The sequence below is a fragment of the Engystomops pustulosus genome, chromosome 4, assembly GCF_040894005.1.
Source record: "Engystomops pustulosus chromosome 4, aEngPut4.maternal, whole genome shotgun sequence".
Lineage (NCBI taxonomy): Eukaryota > Metazoa > Chordata > Amphibia > Anura > Leptodactylidae > Engystomops > Engystomops pustulosus.
The window spans coordinates 91,309,456-91,333,787 of NC_092414.1; the positions used below are offsets into that span (position 1 = coordinate 91,309,456).

Here is a 24,332-nt window from a genome sequence, read left to right on the forward strand (position 1 = left end):
ATGTATTTGTATTAACCCCTTCACGCTCCGTGACGGATATATGCTTGCACCGACCGTGGGTGTTAACCTTTTCTTTGCCGCCGGCAAAGTCGCCGGCGGCACTTTAAATTTGGCGGTGCATGGGCGCCGCCATCTTACCTCCGATCGCCGCTCCCCCGAACGTCATCGGGGGGGGCGGCGATCGGTTGCCATGGTAGCCTCGGGTCTTCGTTTGACCCGAGGACACATGGCTTCTGCACATGCATTACAATGAGCCTGTGGCTCATTGTAATGTATAGTGAGCAGAAATGCCATATACTGCGATACAGTAGTATTGCAGTATATGGCAGGAGCGATCAGACCCTCTAGGGTTAATGTACCCCAGAGGGTCTAAGAAATAGTGGGGAAAAAAAGAAAAAAAAGTTTAAAAAATGTAAAAAAATAATAAAATATTAAAAGTTCAAATCACCCCCCTTTCCCTAGAACTGATAGAAAATATAATAAATAGTAAAAATCACAGACACATTAGGTATCGCCGCGTCCCAAAATGCCCGATCTATCAAAATATAAAAACGGTTATTGACGGCGGTGACCTCCGGAACAGCAAATTCCGCTCAAATGTCCGAAACGCGACTTTTGCACCTTTTTAGATGACATAAAAAATGTAATAAAAAATGATCAAAATGTCGCACAGTCCTCAAAACGGTAGCAATGAGAACGTCGGCTCATTTCGCAAAAATTAATTAACTTTTGAAAATGTATTAAAACGCAATAAAACCTGTATAAATTTGGTATCACCGCGATCCAAAGAATAAAGTAGAGGTGTTATTTGGAGCGCAGAGGGAAAGTCGTAAAGACTGAGCCCACAAGAACGTGACGCACATGCATTTTTTTTCAATTTTTCCACATTTGGAATTTTTTGCGGCTTCCCACTACATGACATGGAATAATAAATAACATCATGGGAAAGTAAAATTTGTTACGCACAAAATAAGCCCTCACACAGCTCTGTACACGGAAAAATGAAAAAGTTATGGATTTTTGAAGATGGAGAGCGAGAAATTAGCGAAAATACCCTGCGTCCTTAAGGGGTTAAAGACAAAACAGAACAATACAAAACAATTTAATTCCCCACCAAGCGATTACAGAGGTTGTAGTGGAAGAAGCTATCAAATTACATATCTGAGCTAGACCTTTCCAGAAGCCTGACACACTACTAAATACAAACATATACATTACAGTTACCATGTGCTGAACACTTCCTGCTGTTTTCTTAGTGCTGAGGGAGCAGGGGGTCAGGTGAGACAGTGTAACAGCCTGTAAATCCACATCACAGAGGGGCTAGGGGTTGATTTGAGTAAGGAAGGAGACCATGGATAACAAATATAAGAAGCTACAGGGCCTGGATCTCTGAGTTTATCATGCTTTGTTTTGAGGATTCCCTGAATGTCTGTATGTATGGTGGTGCAGTATTTTATGAGGTCTATCACGCCATGCTCGGTCTGTGCGGTTGTCATCAGACACATGCAGCACCATCCAGGCAGATAGCCCTAGTGAGGAGGACGGTATAATGCTCTCCTCCATCCCCGCTACAGTCATGTCCCCGCGGCCAGCTCCTCCGCACAAAACGGAAGTGTCCCGCCCGCTCCGTCCGCTAGGTCCCCGGAAGTGTTCCGTCCGCCTGGTGAGCGGCAGTGGAAGCGTGTGTCCCGCGGGCTGTGTGTGTGTGGCAGCGTTAAAGCCCGGGCGAGGAGCAGAGATGGCGGCCAGAAGCGGGGAGCCGGTGCAGGAGGGAGCGGCACACTACGTCCGGTTAGTGAGAGCGGTCCCCGGTACAGGCTTCTCTAGCCCCATACTAATAGCGGGAGAATGTCACTGAGAAGGTTTTTTATACGCGGATTAATAATTCCGCATCCTGCTGCAGTTTGATGACTCAGATGTTATTATGTCTATCTGCGGATATTTCATATCCAGGTTATGGAGCAGTACCACAAGTGCGGCAGGGAAGAGATCCATAGTAGTCATTGTGCATGAATCCTAGGAGTTCTGACAGATTAGTATACTTCTGGGGGGGTAACACACCCCATTCAGTACCCATACCTCCCAACCGTCCCGTTTTGGGCGGGACAGTCCCGTTTTTTAACCCTTGTCCCGCCTGCACGGATCGTTAAGTGAAAGTCCCGTTTTTTTTGCGTTTTCACGGATTTTTCCGTCTTGTCCCGCCCCCGAGTCCCGCCCCCCCGAGTCCCGCCCCCGTCCTGCTCAGGATACAGAGAAGCCAGGGGGCGGGGTGCAGCGTCCTCCTCCTCTCCAGCTCCCGGGCTGTCTGCTGCAGAGCCGGCACCTCCCCCCATCCCCTCCCCTGGGAGGCAGAGCCCTCCCTGTCCTCAAGCTGCCACTTGCAGGCACATGGATGGATGGATGGATGGAGCAGTGCAGAGTGTCATGTTCTCTGCACTGCCCCTGCACAGCAGCCCCAGGGGATCATCCTCCGTGCAGGCAGGAACTCTCCAGTACTGCTACATCAATGGCTCCCTGCCCCCACCTCCTCCTGCTCTTCACTGAAGTTCGTCTGATGAAGCAGAGCCGAGTGTGTGCAGCTGCTGCAGTGTGATAACAGGTACTCTACAGGGACTGCAGGCAGCAGCTAAAGGGTTAAACACTTAACTTTCCTCCATAGACCCCCTGCCCCCATCCCTAATTCCCCCAGTGCCCTTCTATTCTGCTTTTATTGTACCATATACTTAATCCCTTAACCCCTTAAGGACGCAGGGTTTTTCTCTCATTTCTCGCTCTCCAACTTCAAAAATTCATAACTTTTTCATGTTTCCGTGTACAGACCTGTGTGAGGGCTTATTTTGTGCGTAACAAATTTTACTTTCCCGTAATGTTATTTATTTTAACATGCCGTGTACTGCGAAGCTGCAAAAAATTCCAAATGTGGAAATTTTTTTTTAAAAAACCGCACGTGTCACGTTCTTGTGGGCTCAGTTTTTTCGACTTTGACTGTGCACTCAAAATAACACCTCAGCTTTATTCTTTGGTTCGGTGCGATCGCGGTGATACCGGATTTATAGGTTTTATTGTGTTTTAATACATTTTCAAAAATTAAACGAATGTGTGCAAAAAAAAATTTTGCCATCTTCTGACGCTAATAACTTTTTCATACTTTGGCGCACGGAGATGTGTGAGGTGTCATTGTTGGCGAAATGAGCCGACGTTTTCATTGCTACCATTTTGAGGTCTGTGCGACATTTTGATCATTTTTAATTTCATTTTTTATGTGATGTAAAAAGGTGTAAAAGTCGCATTTCGGACATTTGGGCGCCATTTCCCGCCTCGGAGGTCACCGCCGCCCGTAACCGTTTTTATATTTTGATAGATCGGGCATTTTGGGACGCGGCGATACCTAATATTGTGATTTTTACTGTTTATTATGTTTTATATCAGTTCTAGGGAAAGGGGGGTGATTAGAATTTTTAATATTTTATACATTTTTTTTATTTTTAAAACTTTTTTTTTCTTTTTTATTTCCACTATTTCTTAGACCCTCTAGGGTACATTAACCCTAGATGGTCAGATCGCTCCTACCATATACAGCAATACTTTTGGCTCATTGTAACGAATCTGCAGAAGCCATGTAGCCTCATGTCAAAAGAAGACCCGAGGCTACCACGGCAAACGATCGCCGCCCCCCGATGACGTTCGGGGGCACAGCGATCGTAAAAAAGACTTTGCCGGCGACAATGACCGATCGCGGTTATTAGCGGTGGGGGTTTTCTGCAACATGCAAAACCCCCCACCTTGTATGAAGAGGACTCAGCCCGTGAGCCCTCTTCATACACTCCTTATACTCTCTGCGCCGTAGAGCTACAGCGCAGAGCGTTAAGGGGTTAAAGGGGTTTTCCCACAAATACAAGTTAGGCCCTATCCATAGGACAGGGCTTAACCTGCTGATGTGTGGGGGTTTCAGTGATGTGACCCCCATAGATCATGAAAACGAGGGGTCTATTGGGGTCCACATAAGGTCTATGTCATCGCTCTATGACAGTAATGGAGCAGAATGGTCATACACGGCCGTCTGCTCCATTACTCTGACGGAACGATTTTTGCGTTTCCATATTTCACTCCCCACTTTCAAAAATCAATAACTTTTTTATTTTTCCATGTACAGAGCTGTGTGCGGCCTGTTTCTGCGTAACAAATTATACTTCCTAGTGACAGTATTAAATATTCCAGGCCCTGTACTGGGAAGCGGGAAGGAAAATATCAAATGTGGTTTTTATGGCTTTCACTGCGCGCTCCATAGGACCCCTCCCCTTTACTGCGCTCCATAGGACCCCTCCCCTTTACTGCGCTCCATAGGACCCCTCCCCTTTACTGCGCTCCATAGGACCCCTCCCCTTTACTGCGCTCCATAGGACCCCTCCCCTTTACTGCGCTCCATAGGACCCCTCCCCTTTACTGCGCTCCATAGGACCCCTCCCCTTTACTGCGCTCCATAGGACCCCTCCCCTTTACTGCGCTCCATAGGACCCCTCCCCTTTACTGCGCTCCATAGGACCCCTCCCCTTTACTGCGCTCCATAGGACCCCTCCCCTTTACTGCGACAACGAGCATGTCTCCCCCCCCCCCTAGACAACAAGCATGTCCCCCCCCCTAGACAACAAGCATTTCCCCCCCTAGACAACGAGCATTTCTCCCCCCCTGGACAACGAGCATGTGCCCCCCCCCTAGACAACGAGCATGCCCCCCCCCCAGACAACGAGCATTTCCCCCCCCCCTAGACAACGAGCATGTCTCCCCCCGACTCCTAGACAACGAGCATGTCCCCCCCCCTAGACAACGAGCATTCCCCCCCCCCCTAGACAACGAGCATTCCCCCCCCCCCCTAGACAACGAGCATGTCTACCCCTGACCCCTAGTCAACGAGCATGTCCTCCCCTGTGGCTGCGTGCCCTTTTTTGTGTGTTTGTGTTATTTTTGTCTTCCAGGACCGTGCCTGCTGTGGACTGCTTCGGATTCGAAGGATTACGTCGATGACCGACATTTCTAACAAATAAAATGGTCAACGAGGGTGTGTCTGCGTTTTTTGTTCAATAAAATTTTCTGAAAACGGTGTGATTATTTATTTTTTTGCGACACTCTTCATAGTTTGCCATAGTAGTGGTGCCGGCTAGGTGACGGTGCTCATTACTAAGGGCTGGCCTTAGTGTTTGCCTTAATTTTTTTGGCAAATTCACACTAACGCCCATACCATTACCCCGGTACCCACCGCCACCAGGGGTGCCGGGAAGAGCCAGGTACAAACCAGTACCTGACCGTCTATAGATGGTCAGGTAGTGGGGCGGCTGCAGGCTGTTATTGTTGCGCTGGAATAGCCCCCTAACAGTGGCCTATCCCAGCTCAGTAATGGCGGCTGCTGCTGCTTTATTGTATCAGGCTGATTTGAACAATAGGGGGCACCCCATGCCGTTTTTCACCCCATTTTTTTGTAAAAATGGGGGAAACAGCCTGGGAGCCCCCTTTAAAGGGGGAACCCCACGCATATTTTTGTCAAAAATTTGAAGAAAAAACGGCATGGGGTGCCCCTATTTTTCAAATCAGCCAGATACAAAAAAGCAGCAGCAGCCTGCCATTACTGAGCTGGGATAGGCCACTGTTAGGGGGCTATCCCAGCGCAACAATAACAGCCTGCAGCCGCCCCACTACCTGACCATCTATAGACGGTCAGGTACTGGTTTGTACCCAGCTCTTCCCGGCACCCCTGGTGGCGGTGGGTACCGGGGTAATGGTATGGGCGTTAGTGTGAATTTGCCAAAAAAATTAAGGCAAACACTAAGGCCAGCCCTTAGTAATGAGCACCGTCACCTAGCCGGCACCACTACTATGGCAAACTATGAAGAGTGTCGCAAAAAAATAAATAATCACACCGTTTTCAGAAAATTTTATTTGACAAAAAACGCAGACACACCCTCGTTGACCATTTTATTTGTTAGAAATGTCGGTCATCGACGTAATCCTTTGAATCCGAAGCAGTCCACAGCAGGCACGGTCCTGGAAGACAAAAATAACACAAACACACAAAAAGGGCACGCAGCCACAGGGGAGGACATGCTCGTTGTCTAGGGGGGGGGGACATGCTCGTTGTCTAGGGGGGGACATGGTCGTTGTCTAGGTGGGGGTACATTCTCGTTGTCTAGGTGGGGGTACATGCTCGTTGTCTAGGGGGGGGACATGCTCGTTGTCTAGGGGGGGCATGCTCGTTGTCTAGGGGGGGCATGCTCGTTGTCTGGGGGGGACATGCTCGTTGTCTAGGGGGGGCATGCTCGTTGTCTGGGGGCGGACATGCCCGTTGTCTGGGGGGGACATGCTCGTTGTCTAGGGGGGGACATGCTCGTTGTCTAGGGGAGGACATGCTCGTTGTCTAGGGGAGGACATGCTCGTTGTCTGGGGGGGGGCATGCTCGTTGTCTGGGGGGGGCATGTTCGTTGTCTAGGGGAGGACATGCTCGTTGTCTAGGAGGGCATGCTCGTTGTCTGGGGGGGGGACATGCTCGTTGTCTAGGGGGAGTGGAATATGCCCCCCAATTATATACATAAATATACATTGGTGCCAGTGGATGCGTTGAAGGTATGAGCAGTGACGTGGGCAGGGGGTGTGGTTAGGGGGCGTGGCTAGGGTGTGGCTTCTGTGGGTAAAAAAATTCGCCGCGGCGCGCTTCGCGCGCCGCCATTTTGTCCCTCTTTCTCCTCCACAAAAGTTGGGAGGTATGCAGTACCTACCTGCTGAACACCACATGTGCTACCTGCTGTATCCATGACCTCATTTATATCCATGGAAGCCAGCACATGCTCACAGCCCAGTGTATGAGCCCGATGCCCAAGGCAGGTCCTATTCCTGCCCGAGTTTGTGTCATTTCTGCAGAGAGAAGCTCACACACACCCAAAACTCATAGGTCCATTATTTGCACCCTGTGAAATGTACATGTTGGTGTGTGGGGAGCCTGTGGTAGTAGAGCCCGAATGCATATGATCGGTAACTAGCACCCTGCGTCCCACGTTGTCTGATCACATGCATTTCCAAGTCCTGCAACTGGCCGATTGCATTGTGTTTGCAAATGCCACGCTAGCACCCGTTATGACCGCACCTAGGTAGGAGATACGCTTCAGTTAACTGAGTCAAACGCTGACGCGTGATCGCATCCGTATGGTCCCAAATTGGCGTAGCTGGTACTTTTTTAAGCTGCGATGTAGTGAATTGTAGGAGGAACCTTATAATGTGAGCCCCTATATGGATAGAGACTTGTGTAATGACTGCGTACACAGAATCCTTCATCTAGGATAAAGGGTGCCATGTCTGCTTTATCTGGTGTTTGGGAGGGGTGAAGGGACAGTACCTTGGTATCAGAAAGGATTTTGTCAGAGGTGTCATTGACCCTCTAAGTCATGTGTATTACATGTCCTATGTGCCAGTTCAGTCTTCTGCTGTTTTCCTAGCCGGTTATTTTTTTTGATGCGTTTTGAAACGCATCCGTTTTTACATATTACTTTGCGTTTGGCAGCTTGAAAATCATTTTTTTCCATGACGTCCCCCATGACGGCCCACCTGGAGGATTACCCCTTGACCTCTGCAGGGACAGGAAGAAGAGAGGTTAAATGTCCCTCCCCCTGCATCCCTCGCCAGTGTTCTTCCTGTCCCTACACAGGCAGGGGGAAGAGAGGGTCTCTCTCCTTCTCATCTCCTTAGGGGGGTGGGAGTGGAGGGGGACGCCTTTATGAGGCGCGGTACCTGGTACTAAGATCCTCTCCTCTCCTGGCCTCGATCGATCTCCTTCCTGGCTGACATCTAAATGGGGAGGTATTGGTGTGATCCCTGCGGTCCTGCGTTGATCCACGGCAGCACCACATGTTCCGGCTCCCGATGGTGAGGCGCAGCTGCGTTCCACCGGCCTCCGATGACGACTTCCGGTTTTGTGATGACGACTTCCGGTTTTGCGTTCCACTGGCCGGATGACGACTTCCGGTCCGCGCGCACCGGAAGTGACGCTCGTCATTGGCGTTCGGGAGTCAGGAGCGTGGAGCGGTGAGTTTAAAAGGCAGAGAGTCTACTAGAGACCTTCTCTTGCTTCTGAGATATCCGCAGGTGATTTATTGCAGATCTAAGTGTGTCACAGACAGGTTAGTGAAACACACGATGGCTGATCATTTATCTGTACCACCGCTCCACTTACACCTCCACTTACACCTCTACCTCCTCCCCTGTCCACAGGCAAGCATGGACCCAGTTCCCCTTCCTCAGATATCTGTAAGTAAGGGGTCTGGAGGGTGGTTCGTGGAGGGGGGGCCCTGTATATATATATATACATCCCCTATGCTTCCTCTTGTCTTCTTCTCACATGTAGGAGAGAAAAGACAAAGAGAAGAAAGAGGATAAAAAAGAGGAAAAGAAGGAAGACAAGTCTAAGACTAAAAGCCTTCCATCTCGCAGATGCAATATGTGTTTTAATAAACTTCCAGAATCCTATAAAAAACCGCTATGCAGAGACTGCCTTGACAGCATAATGCGGGAAGAAAAAGCGTCCTTCATGGACGAGATGAGATCCATGTTCAAATCCGAAGTAAAAAACACAGTTGCATCCCTCTTTTCTGAAGGAATTCCTCCTAAAAGGTTCAAACCCTCTGAACCAAATCCGGAGGAGATGGATTCTGACCCAGACAGGGCTTCCTGTTCCTACCAAGGAGGCGAGGAAGAACAGTTAGATAGCCAAGAACAAAAAAACGACACCAGATTCCTTTTTTCTATGGACAACTTGGACACCTTACTAAAGGCAGTCCGAGAAACACTAAACATTGAAGATCCTGTGGAGATTAAGTCTGTACAGGACGAACTCTTTGGTTGCTTAAGAGCAAAAAAGAAGAGGGTATTCCCAGTTAATAATGTACTAGAAGACCTTATCCGGGAAGAGTGGAAAGATCCAGAGAAACGGCTATCAGTGACCAGGGATTTCAGGAACAGACTCGTATTCGACGAGGAGAAGTCAAAATACTGGAATTCAATCCCAAAGGTGGATATCCAGATTACCAAGATGGTTAAGAAGACCGATCTCCCCTTTGAGGATGCGACCCAACTTAAAGACCCCATGGATCGCAAATCTGACAGCGTCTTAAAAAAGACCTGGGAATCGGCAATGCTAAATCTGAAGGCAAATGTCGCAACCACATCTATCGCCAGGACAATGACCTGCTGGCTAAATGGGTTAGAGAACCAAATTATTGGCGGAACCTCGAGAGAGAAGCTTCTGGAGTCTTTGCCACTGCTAAAACTAGCAACTACCTTCATTGCAGATGCATCAGGGGAATGCGTCAGGTTTTCCGCCAAAGAAGGAGCACTCTCTAACGTTGCCCGCAGAGCCCTCTGGCTCAAGCAGTGGTCGGGTGACTTCCGTTCTAAATCTAACCTATGTGGCATACCCTTTTCCGGCGAATTCCTATTTGGTCCGGAACTGGACACGATCCTGGAGAAAGCTGCAGATAGGAAAAAAGGCTTTCCAGAACCTAGACAGAAAAGGCATTCCTTTCGTGATTCCCGCGACAAAGTTCCATCCTATCGTGGGAAAGGAAAACAAGGCAGATGGAGCTATACCAAAGGAGGTAGAGGTAGAGGTTACAGTTCCTTCCAGAATACCCAACCCAACCCTGCCAGAAAGCAATGACGCCAGGGTGGGGGGAAGACTAGCTCTTTTCCCCTCTCAGTGGGAGCAAAGCATAAAGAATGCCTGGATTCTACAAGTCATACGCGATGGCTACAAGATCGAATTGAATACCCCTCCCCCTCAAACATTTGTAACAACAAAGACATCTTCTCAACAAATGCTTCTGCTCATGTGGGAAGAGGTTCAATCCCTATTACTCAAAAATGTCATTTCTCCTGTACCTCCCCACCATCAAAGGAAAGGGTTCTACTCCCCCCTCTTCTTAGTTCAGAAACCGAATGGAGCCTACAGGATGATCATAAACTTAAAGAGTCTGAATACCCATATCAAATACAGAAGATTCAAGATGGAGTCCCTAAAATCCACAACACCATTGATCCCCAAAGGGGCAGCTCTTTGCACCATAGACTTAAAAGACGCGTATTACCACGTCCCAATCCATCCCATCTCTCAAAAATTCCTGAGATTTGCCATCCGGTCCCCGGAAAACCAGGTAAGACACTTCCAATTCAGAGCTCTACCATTCGGGATCTCCTCAGCTCCCAGACTATTCACAAAAATTATGGCAGAGGTGGTAGCAGTTCTGAGACAAAGAAACATACTACTGATTCCTTACTTGGACGATCTCCTCCTAGTCTCAGGCTCAGAAGAAACCTTGTTATCCCAGAGAGACATGACATTGGCAATCCTAAAAAGCCTAGGTTGGATTATAAATTTCGAAAAATCAAACCTCCAGCCAAGTACCAAGCAAAAATTTCTGGGAATATTGTTGGACTCAGTACATCAACACTCAATTCTCCCAGAAGAGAAGATCAAAAATCTCACCCTACAGGTATCTCTGTTCCAAACCAAACAGAAGTGCTCAATCCGGGAAGCTATGAAACTCCTGGGCCTTCTCACATCCTGTATAGCTGCTGTCCCCTGGGCTCAAAGTCACACAAGAGATCTTCAGATTTGGATTCTCTCGTCCTGGGACAAAAATCTAAACCACCTGGAAAGAAAAACCAACATTCCCTTATGGGTAAAAAGTTCACTAAATTGGTGGAAGACAGTGGAAAACCTCTCCAAGGGCCTAAAATGGAACAATTGGCCAATAACATCAATCCTAACAGATGCAAGCAAGACAGGTTGGGGAGCGAAACTTCCGGGGAAACTGATTCAAGGTCAGTGGTCCCAGTCAGAGATAAGCAGATCATCAAATTACAAAGAACTGAAGGCAGTCTGGGAAACCCTGAAGGCCTGCTCGGATCAAGTACAAGGAAAAAACCTAAAAATATTATCGGACAACACGACCACAGTCGCCTATCTCAGACGCCAGGGGGGCACACAATCAGCATCTCTCCAAAAAATATCAAGGAAGATCTTTCTCTGGGCGGAAGAAAATGTCCTGTCTCTGACGGCAACCCATCTAAAGGGGTCAGAAAACAAAGAGGCAGATTTCCTAAGCCGATACACTCTGGATCCCCACGAGTGGTGCCTAAACAAGGAAATCTTCTTCCAGTTAACCCAGAAATGGGGAGTACCACAAATAGATCTATTTGCCACCAGAGAAAACAAAAAAGCAGACCATTACTTCTCCCTACAGAAGAATACCCCAGACTATCTTCTAGACGCCTTCTGCCACAGTTGGCACTCAAGACTGGCCTATGCCTTCCCTCCACTTCCTCTGATCTCAAGAACAGTACAAAAAATAAGACAAGAAGATCTCAGAATCATCCTGATAGTACCCTTCTGGCCAAAAAGAAGTTGGTTTCCAGCACTGAAGAACTTGGCCCTGGAAGAACCAGTTATTCTCCCTCTAAGGAAGGATCTCCTATACCAGGGGTCCGTTCATCATCCAAATCCAGAATCACTCCATCTATCAGCCTGGATCCTGAGAAACAAATGCTGAAAGCTAAAGGTCTCTCAGAAGAAGTCATTGCAACATTACAGGCAAGTAGGAAGCCAGTTACTTCAGCAATCTACCACAAAATTTGGAAAAGATTTGTATCCTTTTGCCATCCTGAAATTCCTAATCTGTCCTCTCCTAACATACAGCAGATATTGGAGTTTCTTCAAGCAGGACTGACCAAAGGCCTAAGGACCAGCACACTAAAGGTCCAAGTCTCAGCCCTCAGCGTTTTCTTTGACGTCTCTCTGGCTGACCATAGGTGGGTAAGACGATTCCTTAGAGCATCCTCTAGACTAAGTCCTAAATGTCCTGTCAGGACTCCTCCCTGGGACTTATCAATAGTCCTGAATGGCCTTATACAGGGGCCCTTCGAGCCTCTAGAGGACGCTAACATAAAAAATATCACCCTTAAAACTGCCTTTCTTGTTGCTATAACAACTGCTAGAAGGTTAGGAGAAATCCAGGCACTCTCCATTAATGAACCTTACCTTAAAATTACGGATGATAGAATATCCCTGATGCTTGATCCAAATTTCCTGCCCAAAGTAACTACAGATTTCCATCGTAGCCAGGAAATTATTCTCCCCTCCTTTTGCCAAAAACCAAAAACCTCGGGAGAAGCTAAATGGCATACTTTAGACGTGAGAAGAATAGTGTTACACTATCTCGAAACAACTAATAACTGGCGGAAAGACTCAAACTTGTTTCTTCAGTTCCAGGGCAAGAACAGAGGAAGAAAAGCATCAAAGATCACCATCGCCCGCTGGATTAGACAGACTATCCGGGACTGTTATTCTATCCAAAACTTAGAAGCTCCTACAAATCTTAAGGCCCATTCTACCAGGGCAGTAGCCACTTCCTGGGCAGAGCGGGCAGGAGCTTCCCTGGACCAAATCTGTAAAGCCGCAACCTGGTCCAGTTCCACAACCTTTGCGAAACATTACAGACTGGACTTACATTCTACCAAGGACCTGTCATTTGGTAGAAAAGTTCTGCAAACAGTAGTCCCTCCCTAAAAAATTCCTTTTGTTATCTGGTATATCTCCAGGTGGGCCGTCATGGGGGACGTCATGGAAAGCGAGAATTAGACTCACCGGTAATTCGTTTTCCATCTAGTCCACCATGACGGCCTGGAATTTTTTCCCAACCCTTACAAAACGTGATTATCTGGTTTTTTCATTGTATGTGGAGTAACATGCTAATAAAACCTCTTGCATCCTTCCTTGGTGTGATTATTTGGTAGAACACTGGCGAGGGATGCAGGGGGAGGGACATTTAACCTCTCTTCTTCCTGTCCCTGCAGAGGTCAAGGGGTAATCCTCCAGGTGGGCCGTCATGGTGGACTAGATGGAAAACGAATTACCGGTGAGTCTAATTCTCGCTTTTTCATTGCTGAAGTGTAAGCAGCTACTTACACTACCAACAATAATGAGACCGCTTTCAAGCCAGCCAAACTCATGCTAACATGTAAAAACACTTCCGTTTCAAAATGCATCCAAAAACCGCAAGCTGTGAACGCACCCTTAGGCTGCATTCACACAGCCGTATTGGGGGGGCACACATACGTTGGATATGTCCCCCATAGGCGGCAATGGGCGCACAGCGCCGTATGGGAGCGGTATGGTGCCGCATGTTTCTATATGGAGAGGGGCGGGGTTGAATCGTGCTCACTCCCTCCTCCTCTCTCCGGCACTGATGCGTGCCCGTCGTGCTATGGTACGGTGGACACACAATAGTGTGAATGTAGCCTAAGGCCTGTGACACACATGGTGATTTTGTTGAGATTTTGAACGCATTGAAAACGCTTGATGTCCGTTGATTGCGTGCAGCCGTGTCTTTTGAAATGTGTAAATCGCAGTGATCTTGTCCTGTAATCGCATGTGTTTCAAAACACAAACCACAAACACATGTGTTTTACAAAACCGCAACCGCTTTGAAAAGTGCAATGAAAACTCACCTTAAAAACGGAGACACAAAAACCGCAAGGGAGAAAACGCAAAGTCAGGACGCTTTATACACAAACCCATTTAAAGGAAACCTACTGCCACGGATCTACCTATTATTCCTCTAATGAATAGTATTATAACCCCTTTTAGGGATAATTGTTTAGTGGCCCAAAACTTTTATAAATTTTAAAGCCTGGGTTCTGCGCATGCCTAGTAGCTCTCGTGGACGAGTGTGTGCAGCTCCTCGTAGCTGCGTGCTGAAGATGTATTGGTAGATGGAACGCATTAGGCCCCTTCTACACTCGTGAGTGTGATACAATGAACTCGCAACGCATGCTGCTCGGATTGCACGGCCCAAATGCTTCAAAGCGGAAATGAACTCAGTATATCAGTTCAGTTCTGGTTTACAGTGTTCGGGCCCTGCAATCCGAGCAGCATGCGTTGCAAGTTCATTGTATCACACTCACGAGTGTAGAAGGGGCCTTGGCTCCGGATACTCCGCGCCCCAGCCTCTTAAATAAATTCACATATTAGGGGCATTAAAATTTATAAAAGTTATGGGTCACTAAAGAATTGGCCCTGAAAGGGTTATACAACTCTACATTAGAGAAATCTGCCACTGGATCTACCTTGCTAGGTAGATCCGTGGTGGTAGGTTTCATTTAGAGCCAATATGCAAAACTGATGTGTTTTACAAGGATGCAAAAACACAATGCAAAAAAAAACGGACCAAAAGTGCCACGTGTCACTGACCTAACGCTGGACACTTTGTGTTGCGTCAAGACAACACAATGAAAGTGTGTAGGCCCAGTCTTACTGCATATGTGTTTCTATGGAAACACATGTAATGGGTAACCAGCACCCGGAGATTTGCATTGTTTACATAAAAAGGACTGGGTGCTCAATCATGGATAGGACTGATACAAGTACGGCTGTTAGGACCATCCCCATGACTATATAACTGTTTATAGACCCTGAATGAGCAATGATATAAATTATATAAGTTATAATAATTCTTTTCCTCCAACTCTAGAATGCGGTCAGCAGATTGTACATTGTGTTCTATGTCCTGACCGCATGGTATAGAGCAGGAGGAGCTAAGCAGAATGTACATAGTGTCCTATTTGCTCAGCTCCTCCTGCTCTATACCATGCTGTCAGGACATAGGACACTATGTACAATCTGCTCTATACCATGCTGTCAGGACATAGAACATGATGTACAATCTGCTCTATACCATGCTGGCAGGACATAGGACACTATGTACAATCTGTTAACTGCTCCTTTTCTATAAGATTTTATCCTGCATTAACGAACTGGAACTTGACCTCAGTGTGAATTGAGCCTAAATTCCCCTATTTTCAGTTTTTTTTCCCCTCCTTAATTTTCCAGCATTGCTGTGCTCTTTAACCTGCATTCTCCAAATGACATGCCATTTTCTATTCATGCGATGCAACAAGCGTGCAGTAGTGTGACTTGGAGATGTGTTATATACAAGTAGTTCCAGAGCTATGCAGAAGCTAAGCCACTTTATATAAGTACTTCATGTCCGTTTTGCTGGTGTTGCAGCGTTGGATTTCTCTCCCAAGTGAGTCCATCTAATTTTATAATTTTGGGGTGTGCTGAAGTGGTACCAGTCTTAATGATGTAGAAGATCCTTTCCTATATTCAATATTCAGGTTACGCGTAGTAATTCCAGATCTGCTATATTTTCCATTATGCTAAGGATTAATATGTTTTTTCTTTCTGTTTAGGAAATTTCCTGAGCTTCAGTAATGCTATTTATTCAGGACGACGTTTATAAGGAATATGCCAACATGATGATGAATATTGTCATTCTGTGTATGATCCTTTGCATATCGTTGTCTTTCTGGATCATATCAATCACTGCCAGTACATATTATGGTAAGAGGGGCATCGTTTCCAACTTAAATGTTTATTTCCTCATTTATACTTATTTTTGTCTTTATTTTCTTTACTACACTACCGCTATGGTTCCACACATCCTGCAGCAGTCTTCTTATTTTGGCTGTTTCTTTAATTATGTTTTAGGGTGGATTCACACTGTCAATGATCAGTCCATGATGATAGAACACGAAAAGTGCCACGTCTAGGACTGACCACACTGCCGAGGACAGAACTCTGTGGATCATATTAAGATATGATGCACAGAGTTCTTCATTTGCTGTGGAGCCAAAACAACACACTAAATGTGTGAATCCGCCCTAAGGATATATTCATTAGCCGTATTGAAATTCAATTTGGGGGTTTCTAAAAGCTGCCACGTATTATACCAGTTTTAAAGGAAACCTACCACTTAAAAGTGGTAGTTCTTACACACAGATACATGGCACCAGCTCAGCGTGAGCTGGAAACAGTCCGTGCTAAATTGCGCATGCACGAGTGTGCCGGATAGCTCGGTGACTTCACCGGCTCTCCAGCACTTCAGAATCCGGCACACGCGTGGCTGTGACCTTGGTGCACCGAGATGAATGTTAATATAACTTATAAATCTTTGATACTGGCTTTATTCTACTAATGAACATATGTTCCGGCACCAGCTCATCCTGAGCTCATCCTGAGCTGGTGCCATGTATCTGTGTGTAAGAACTACCACTTTTAAGTGGTAGGTTTCCTTTAATCTATTACTCCACTTGATAGAGATGCAGAATTATACAGAAACTCTGACTAGACTCTTATTCATAATATTGGCAAATTACTTGAGTCTGGTGCTCCAGTTTTCTATTAAATCTGTTAGCCGGGCATCCTCAGCCTGCCTTGATCTCCAGTGGCAAATGGTAAATGATAAATGAGTGCATTTTAGGCATGCAACTCCCATGTGCTAACAAATGTGCCACATGTACTACAGTTTTCTTGCATTATAACATTGATATATTCCTAAAGTATCCTTCCACTGCGGAAATGTAAGACTTAACCGCAGATTTCTGTCCCAAATGTATATTTTGAATATCCTTAAAGGGAACCTGTCACCAGGGACCTCATTTTCACTAAAGACAGGTTACAATATGTGACTTGTCTGTGTTACTCATTCCTCAGATCTTAGCCCCCACCTTTATGCTCCTGTACAGCTCCTCCCTGGTAACAGGTTCCCTTTGATTGGGTCTAATGCCTTGATATGTTTATTGGCTTTGAAAAGCACTAAATGAATATATTATTTTCAAGCACCTGATTGTAAGGTAAGATGGTGCTTTTGTAGATACACTTCCATTTGTATGTAATGGATAGAAATCTGTAGATTTCACAGATTTTTTATTAATTGTCGCTACAAACCGCAGTAGTAATACATGGAAATCTATTTCTTTTCACTAGGCACGCTCCGGCCCATATCTCCTTGGCGTTGGCTAATTTCTGTAGTAATTCCAATTATTATTGTATCCAATGGCTTAAAGAAGAAGAGTTTAGACAGCACTGGTGCGCTGGGAGGTATGTATTTAGCATTGTCTGTCTCCAGATAGAGATGGATTTATTTTTGTGTTTTTATTTTAATAATATTTTCATATTTTGCTCTGTAACGATTCTGTTTGACAGTTTCTATTCTTGTAATGAGTTTAGGATATTAATAACCCCTTTGACAATTAATATTCCATGGCGTGTACTGGGAAGCTGGAAACGCATTCCAAATGCAGTGAAATTGATATAAAAATAACCTATGCGCCCTTTTCTTTTGGGTCCTGTTTTTATGGCTTTCACTGTACTGTCCAAATTACACCTCTCCTTTTTTTGGGGGGGGGGGGGGGGGGGTCAGTACAATCAGAGATGCCAAATTTATATGTAGTTTTTATTGTTTTTGTAGGTTTAAAAATTTTATCTTTTTTACAAAACAAATTAATTTCAACATTTTCTGAAGCCAATCTTCAGTGTGCAGAGATGTGTAAGATGTCATTTGTTTGTGGAATGAGATGAGTTGCTATCATTTTGGGGACTGTAAAACCTTTTGATCAATTTTTATTTACTAAAAAAAAAGTTTTACTATATTTTTAGTGGTTTGATCAATTCTAACATATACTGCAATGCTAGTTGTAGTATATGGGTACATATGTTATAGTTGTTATGTTATAGATTAGCGCTAAATGCAGTGCATGGATACTAAAATTCAGCGTGGGGTTTTTTCTTGTTTAGGGCTGCTGGTTGGTTTTCTCCTGACAGTCGCAAACTACAGTTTCTTCTCCGCTCTTCTTATGTTCTTCTTTACATCCTCAAAACTTACAAAATGGAAAGGAGAGATGAAGAAGAAATTTGACTCTGAATACAAAGAAGGTAACATTAAGGTGTATATAAAGTCATTTCATAGTCCCTGCCTATTTTTTAACTGCTATCCAGTCCTGTAGCCCCTAGAACCATAAGCATAATGGGATCTGAAAGACGAGAGTCTTCTCCTTAAATATTATACAAAAGGCATGTTTTTAGATAAATAGAACCATTAGGGGTTTCTGAAATGCCACTCACCCTGCAACCAATAAACTTGACTTATTTCATGAGAAAAGTCATATTTGCCTGACTTTGTAAGAGAATTTTTCTTCTAGGTAAACAAGTGAGATTTAGAAAGGACATTTCATACTCCGAGGGGACTAGTACTTTGGTGGAATAAAACCAAGTAATAGGTTCTCTTCAAGAATTACAGCCTAGCCTATTACATATTCATAGTGGCCATTCTACAAAAGATGTGTATGGTCAGCAAGTTCCCAAATATTGGAGTGTGGTTATCGAATGTATTTAAGTGCTTATGTATAAGGACATGTGCATGGGGTTAAAATCTCCATACATGGCTACTGCTTAAAAGTAAATAAATCATGTGAAAGAGGATTATTTCTATGATTGATATTTTATTTCAGGTGGACAGAGAAATTGGGTTCAAGTGTTTTGTAATGGGGGTGTACCAGCAGAGTTGGCTTTGCTCTACATGGTGGAAAATGGTCCTGGAGAGATACCCATTGACTTCTCTAAGGAGTACACTGCTTCATGGATGTGTCTATCACTTCTTGGAGCACTTGCATGCTCAGCCGGTGATACCTGGGCTTCAGAGATTGCTCCAGTCCTTAGCAAAAGTACTCCTCGATTGATAACCACTTGGGAGAAGGTCCCTGTAGGTAAGAATGACATGGTTGTGTATGTAATATTCCCTTACTGTTTTTCTTCAAAAAACTTTGCCAGACCCTACCATGTGTAATATGTTGTTGTGACTTTGCTTTATTCAATATGATACAACTGAGCTGCAGTACCGAAGCAAAATGTGCACGGTTTTGTATGCGAACTGTGGACAACCCCTTTAAAGGGAACCTGTCACCACGTTTTTCACAAATACAGGTAGTGACAGGTTCCTATAGAGCCCTAGTAACTATCTGACGCCCTGCTTTTAGCTAAAAATAGTTTCCCTCAGATCCCCATAAAATCAGAGTTATAATCTTGTCTGGCATCTATGCATCTTTGGAGCGAGTCTAGGGGGCGTGACCTAATGTCATGTGACCAGGGTGACATCATCTAAGGTCCTTAAGCTACTATAGCAAACTATACCCTATGGTCATATCTGACCACATAAAATAATCACAGCAGCCTCCATGGACTTCTACTCCTCTCCATGCAGGCTGCTGTGATTTCATATGATACAATATGCTGCGCTTAGATGAGATACATGTGTGGTGTACAGTTTTCCAATGCTGCAAAAGCTATAGGACCTGCGATGATGTCACCCTGGTCACATGACATTACAGCTGCATACAGAGATAGGATGGAGAGGAGCTGCTGGATTCAGCCCAAGGAGGCCACGCCCACCTGGACTCGCTGTAGCTATGCTCAGATACCAGGTAGAACTATAAAGTTGAAAATATGGGAATCGCAGGGGAATCATTTTTGGCTAAAAGAAAGGTGTCAGTTAGTTACTAGGGCTCTATGGGAACCTGTCACTAGCTGTATTTGTGAAAAATGTGGTGATGGGTTCCATTTAAAAAGGAAACTTTAAAGCATTGCCTACTTCCCTTCTGCTTTGAAGAGAAGCAGTACATCATGGTCAAATATTTTACCATTGAAATGCAAAAGGATGAAATACATGGTAAAAAACTGCAGAAACAGGAATTTACTATTAAATCTGAAGTGGAATACTTCTTCCACATCTGCACCTGCCTTGACTAAAAGTGTCCACCATAATAAAGGCCTGTAGAGTGGGATTCTGGTCATAGATCTATATGTTGGAAGTGCTGATAATACAATTTCCTAATCCATTGGGGGACTTCATGTCAGCTATGCTTCGAACACAGTTATTTTACATACATTTCTTTTTCCCTTAGGCACAAATGGAGGCGTCACACTCATAGGACTGTTTGCAAGTCTCTTTGGTGGCTTATGTGTCGGCATAGCATATTTCATCTCTCAGCTTATTTTTGTGAATGACTTGGAAATTGCTGCTCCACAGTGGCCGATAATTTTATATGGGGCAATGGCTGGATTACTGGGCTCCATACTTGACTCTTATCTTGGAGCAATAATGCAGTACACTGGTAAGTTTTGAATTAGCCATTTATAAAGTGCAAATTGTACTTCGGCTGATATGGCTCTGTTCACATCTTTGTGGCTTCCATTGTTTAAAAAAAAAAAAAAAAAGTGGCTTGTAGGAAACATTCCCGCCCTTAAGCAACACAGGTGGTATCCCAGAAAATGTCAAACTATTCTTTAGAAGAAAAAAAAAAAGCGACCCCTTACACTCCATTGAAGTACAACTCATTCTGCATCAAGGCAAGCCCTTTCAGCTAGGTGGATAAAATACCGTATTTTTCGGACTTTTATATGAACCGTACTTACAGACCAAAGCTGCCTTGAACTGTGCACAGGTCTGCCACCTGCTGGTCATTCATCCTTATAATCAGGTGCGCCTTATATATGAACATAGACGTTTTAGCAGGCATTTTATTGATGGTGCGCCTTATAGTCCGAAAAATACTGTAATATATGTTACTGCTCTAGGAAAGTAATGGGGCATATTATAGGATACGTCATTAAAGGGGTTGTCCAAGACTTTCCAAAAAAACCAAAGATGGCTTCTTAAACAAATAAACATGTACTTGCCTTACGTTGCCCTCCGGGTGTCCCGAGCTGCTGTTGCTCTGGTCTGTGGCCCATTTAAACAAATATGGCCGCGGAAGCAGTGCTGCATTCAGCTTCTGTCCAGACCCGACACCCATCCGTCCCACATGTTGCTATTCACAGCATTGCATGAGTGGGTGTGGCCGGCCACCTCAACTGTCCGGAAGCTGAATGTAATGCTGCTTTGGCGGCCATGTTTGTTTACATTGGGCATGAACCGAAGCGACAGTCACACGGGACACCCAGAGGGCACCGGGAGGTTAGTACATGTTTATTTTTTTAAAGCAGTCCCTCCCGGCCAAATTTTTTTTTTTTTTTTTTAAAGTCTCAGACAACCCCTCTAAGACACAAATGGGTCTAATCGTTTTATACCGGAATAGACATGCATACAGTATACATGTGTGTTAATATATATTATCAGTAGTATGCAACTAGAATGTGTTGCTACAATAGAAACTACCATTCCTGTGTTCTGAATATTTTAGTTGTTTACCCTGGGTAGATTTTAACCCCTTTTCTATATTATTCATGTCCTAGATTATTTTATTGGGTTAAAATTTTAGTCACACTTTAATCAAACTAATATAAATAAGTAGGGCAGATAATGAATAAAAAAACATAATGTACCTTTTATTAAAGACGTCTGATCCTGTGTACTTCTTATCCCTACCTTTCTTTTTTTTTTTTTTTTTATAATCCGTTACCACCTTTTTTGGGGGTGGGGTGGGGGCAGGTTTTTCCTTATCACCCTCCAAAAGCCGTAATGTTTTAATTTCCCCAAAGTTGTATGAGGTCTTGTGATTTGCAGGACAAATTGTTCTTCCTAGTATTTTAATATTCCATGCACTTGATATTCTAGCTAGAAGAACCATTTTCTTCGGTTTCATATGTATGGCTTTCACTGTGTGCTTCAAATGACACCTCTTCTTTATTCTTTTGGTTGGTACAATGCCAACGATACTACATTTGTTATTCCGATTTAAAGAGGACCTGTCACCCCATTTATCGGCACTAGGAGCTGAACATTTGAAACAAAAACCCATAATGCTATAAATAAATGCAACAAAACTCAATGTTATTAATCACAAAATGAAGCTTAGTTTGTTTTAATGATTCACAAAATGATTCTTGTGGGCTTATAGGTGGAGTTATGTTCAAGATGGCCACCAAAGGATATCAACAGCTTATTAATGTCCTGGTGATATTGGTGGTGAAAATGATACTTGGTGCTTAAGGTTTATTAACAATTATGATTTTGTAGGTTTGGATGAAAAGACTGGCAAGATCGTTAACCATCCAACAAGTGGAGCAATATTGATCTCTGGAAAGCCAATACTGGACAACAATGCTGTGAACCTCTTTTCATCAATCCTCATAGCCATTTTGTTACCTGGAGCTGCTTGGAGTTTTTGGCCGAGAACTTAAATTATTGCACAATGGCAAGTGCACACACATGTTATATACCGCATGGTATTTACAAGGGCAGAATGTATTTGATATCACTTTTATCTCGTTTAGAGAACATAATACTAGTGAACACTGAATATTAGTTACTAGCGGAGACAGTAGAAATGGTCGACCTTCACCGACTGAAAAGCTAGCCTGACTCCTTTGGTGTAACACTCAAGGGTGATTTCTTTTAAAGTTTTAGATTGTGAACTAAATGATTGCTTTTAAAGATAATGGGATATAACTACACGTCAGCTTTTCTGATCACTTAGCTACTCTAACTGTGTTTAGTAGCTTTTTGTTAATTTTGATGTGTTAAGTGGACCAATTTTTTTGTGTGTGTTAAAAAGGGCATGCTATTAGTTTTGACTTTGCAAAACTGCACACAGTCTGCACATAATTTATTAGTAGCAGCAGGACTGTGAATAGGGCTTCTATTTGAATACAACAGCAGTCACATGGAGGGGATGGGCTTTGGAGTGGTTCAGTGCACCTGGAGAAGTAATAATGGAATATAAATCCATTTCAGACCCGTTTTAACAAACAGAAGGGTATGGTTACAGATATCCAGGACTGATGGCGAACACTGTGCAGTTTGGATTTGCCTAGACTCCCTTTAGACCACACTAACTGCATTTATCAGGCACAGGCTCTCTGCGCACTCACTTGTGCATAGTTAGTCAATCCGAATAATATTTGAAACACTAAATCACTTAAATGGAAGCTGTGCTGCAGTACTCCACAGTCACTAAACAGAGATATAAAGATGCCTGCTCAAGCTGTCCATGGTATTATTCTGAGAGCTAATATATCATGGTCTGCTCATAAACAGGGTGCCACATAATAATGACCTTGACCAAAATGCATGATACTCCAGTAGACACGACAAAAAGGTACATGAGATAAGATATTCTCAGGGAGCAGTAAAACCAGACAGGAGGAGTCTGATCTTTCCATACATCCTTACACCCCCAGGTAAGGGTATGTTTGCCTGCCATAGATTCAGGTAAATTTGAGGAGGGGTTTTATTTTGGGATGTATGCAATGTCTGTACAATTGCCCACATACTAAGAATAAAGGAACAAATGGGTGAGTAGATACAAAAATCTTGCACAGGCCAGAACTGTATGTCTTTAGTGCTGTAAACCAATTCATACTTCAGCTGTGTTTCTTTGCAAGGATATACTTTAACTTTGGTTGGACTAATAAAGAATTTCTAATTAATCATAGAAGACTCTTATATAAGCTGCTGTGATGGAAAAGGCACAGGATTTTACTGGTTCCTCTAATGTTTATATGCACAATAAAAACCCAGAACATTTCTAACAGAGCGGCCACAACACAAATATGTGGGTTCTGATTTCTGTGCTGGAGATTACCCAAGTTGGAGCTCTGGACTTGTTATCATACTTTAATATAACGTTTTGTGTCACATATTTAGGTAAAGAGCTTAAGGCTTACAATGGCTGTTGCCTTTACTATTTGCTATACAGGAATGAAGGAAGAAAATAAATCCAAAAAGGAACACAGGTCTAATTGCTTTGCTATCAAGTTCTTGGACTGAAGAGAAGTCAGCTTTGAGTCTTTGGTGTAATTGTTTTGTTTCTATGTTTAATAAATGTATTGATAAATTTAAGGATTTTTTTTTTTTTTAAGGATTTAACAATTTTAATTTTTTTTTCTTAAATAAACTTGATTTTATTTTATTTTTTTTTTGGTGTATGTATTTACAACTGCTCATTCCTTCTGATATACCCATGAAGATATTACAAGTTTTGTACCCAGTAGCTAAAGAGTGATGTGGTTTAGGGCCATGGTGCTGTTTTCTTCAAACTTAAACAAATGATTGTTGGCATGGAGAAGCCATATTTCTGGCCATGGTACGAGGTCCATAGTGCCATGTCGTATTCAGGAAACTTGTTTGAGTTATTAAAGTTTACATTTCATATTGCTTACTGTTTCTGGATTAAGTAGCCCATATAGAGACAAGGTAAAATATTGCCCCTCTAATCGGAATGCCTTTGTGAATAGGAAATTGTGTTGTCTGGATATATTTTATGATTGAAAGGTTAAAGGGGTTTTCCCTCAAAGAAAAGTTAGGCCCTATGCACGGGATAGGGCCTAACTTTTTGATCAGTATCAGTGCTGAGAACCCTGCAGATCCGGGTAACGAGGTCCAAGATCTCCATCGGCTCCATAGAGATTAACGGAGCAGAACGGTCATGTGCGGCAGTCTGCTCCATTAATCTGATGGAGC

General features: G+C 44.0%; 1 protein-coding gene across 3 annotated transcripts; it reads left to right on the plus strand.

Moving 5' to 3' along the window:
* Positions 1-1,518: 1,518 nt before the first annotated feature.
* On the plus strand, positions 1,519-23,781 carry TMEM19 (transmembrane protein 19). 3 transcript variants are annotated; one of them, XM_072146719.1, is made up of 7 exons: positions 1,519-1,663; positions 15,286-15,436; positions 16,862-16,975; positions 17,672-17,809; positions 18,385-18,639; positions 19,834-20,043; positions 21,888-23,781. In XM_072146719.1, the coding sequence occupies exons 2-7, from the start codon at positions 15,307-15,309 to the stop codon at positions 22,049-22,051; spliced, it is 1,011 nt and encodes a 336-aa protein (XP_072002820.1). In that variant the 5' UTR covers positions 1,519-1,663; positions 15,286-15,306; the 3' UTR covers positions 22,052-23,781. The 3 variants fall into 3 exon arrangements, with proteins under 3 accessions (XP_072002820.1, XP_072002819.1, XP_072002821.1); XM_072146718.1 differs by having other exon boundaries at positions 1,547-1,791; XM_072146720.1 differs by lacking the exon at positions 1,519-1,663 and adding an exon at positions 1,892-2,599.
* The last annotated feature ends 551 nt before the right edge of the window (positions 23,782-24,332 follow it).

Coding starts and splice junctions, on each gene's coding strand:
- TMEM19 (XM_072146719.1), top strand. CDS start 15,307: ATGCTATTTATTCAGGACGACGTTTATAAGGAATATGCCAACATGATG. Junction 18,640..19,833: donor TTGGGAGAAGGTCCCTGTAG/GTAAGAATGACA, acceptor TTTTTCCCTTAG/GCACAAATGGAGGCGTCACA. Junction 20,044..21,887: donor AGCAATAATGCAGTACACTG/GTAAGTTTTGAA, acceptor ATGATTTTGTAG/GTTTGGATGAAAAGACTGGC.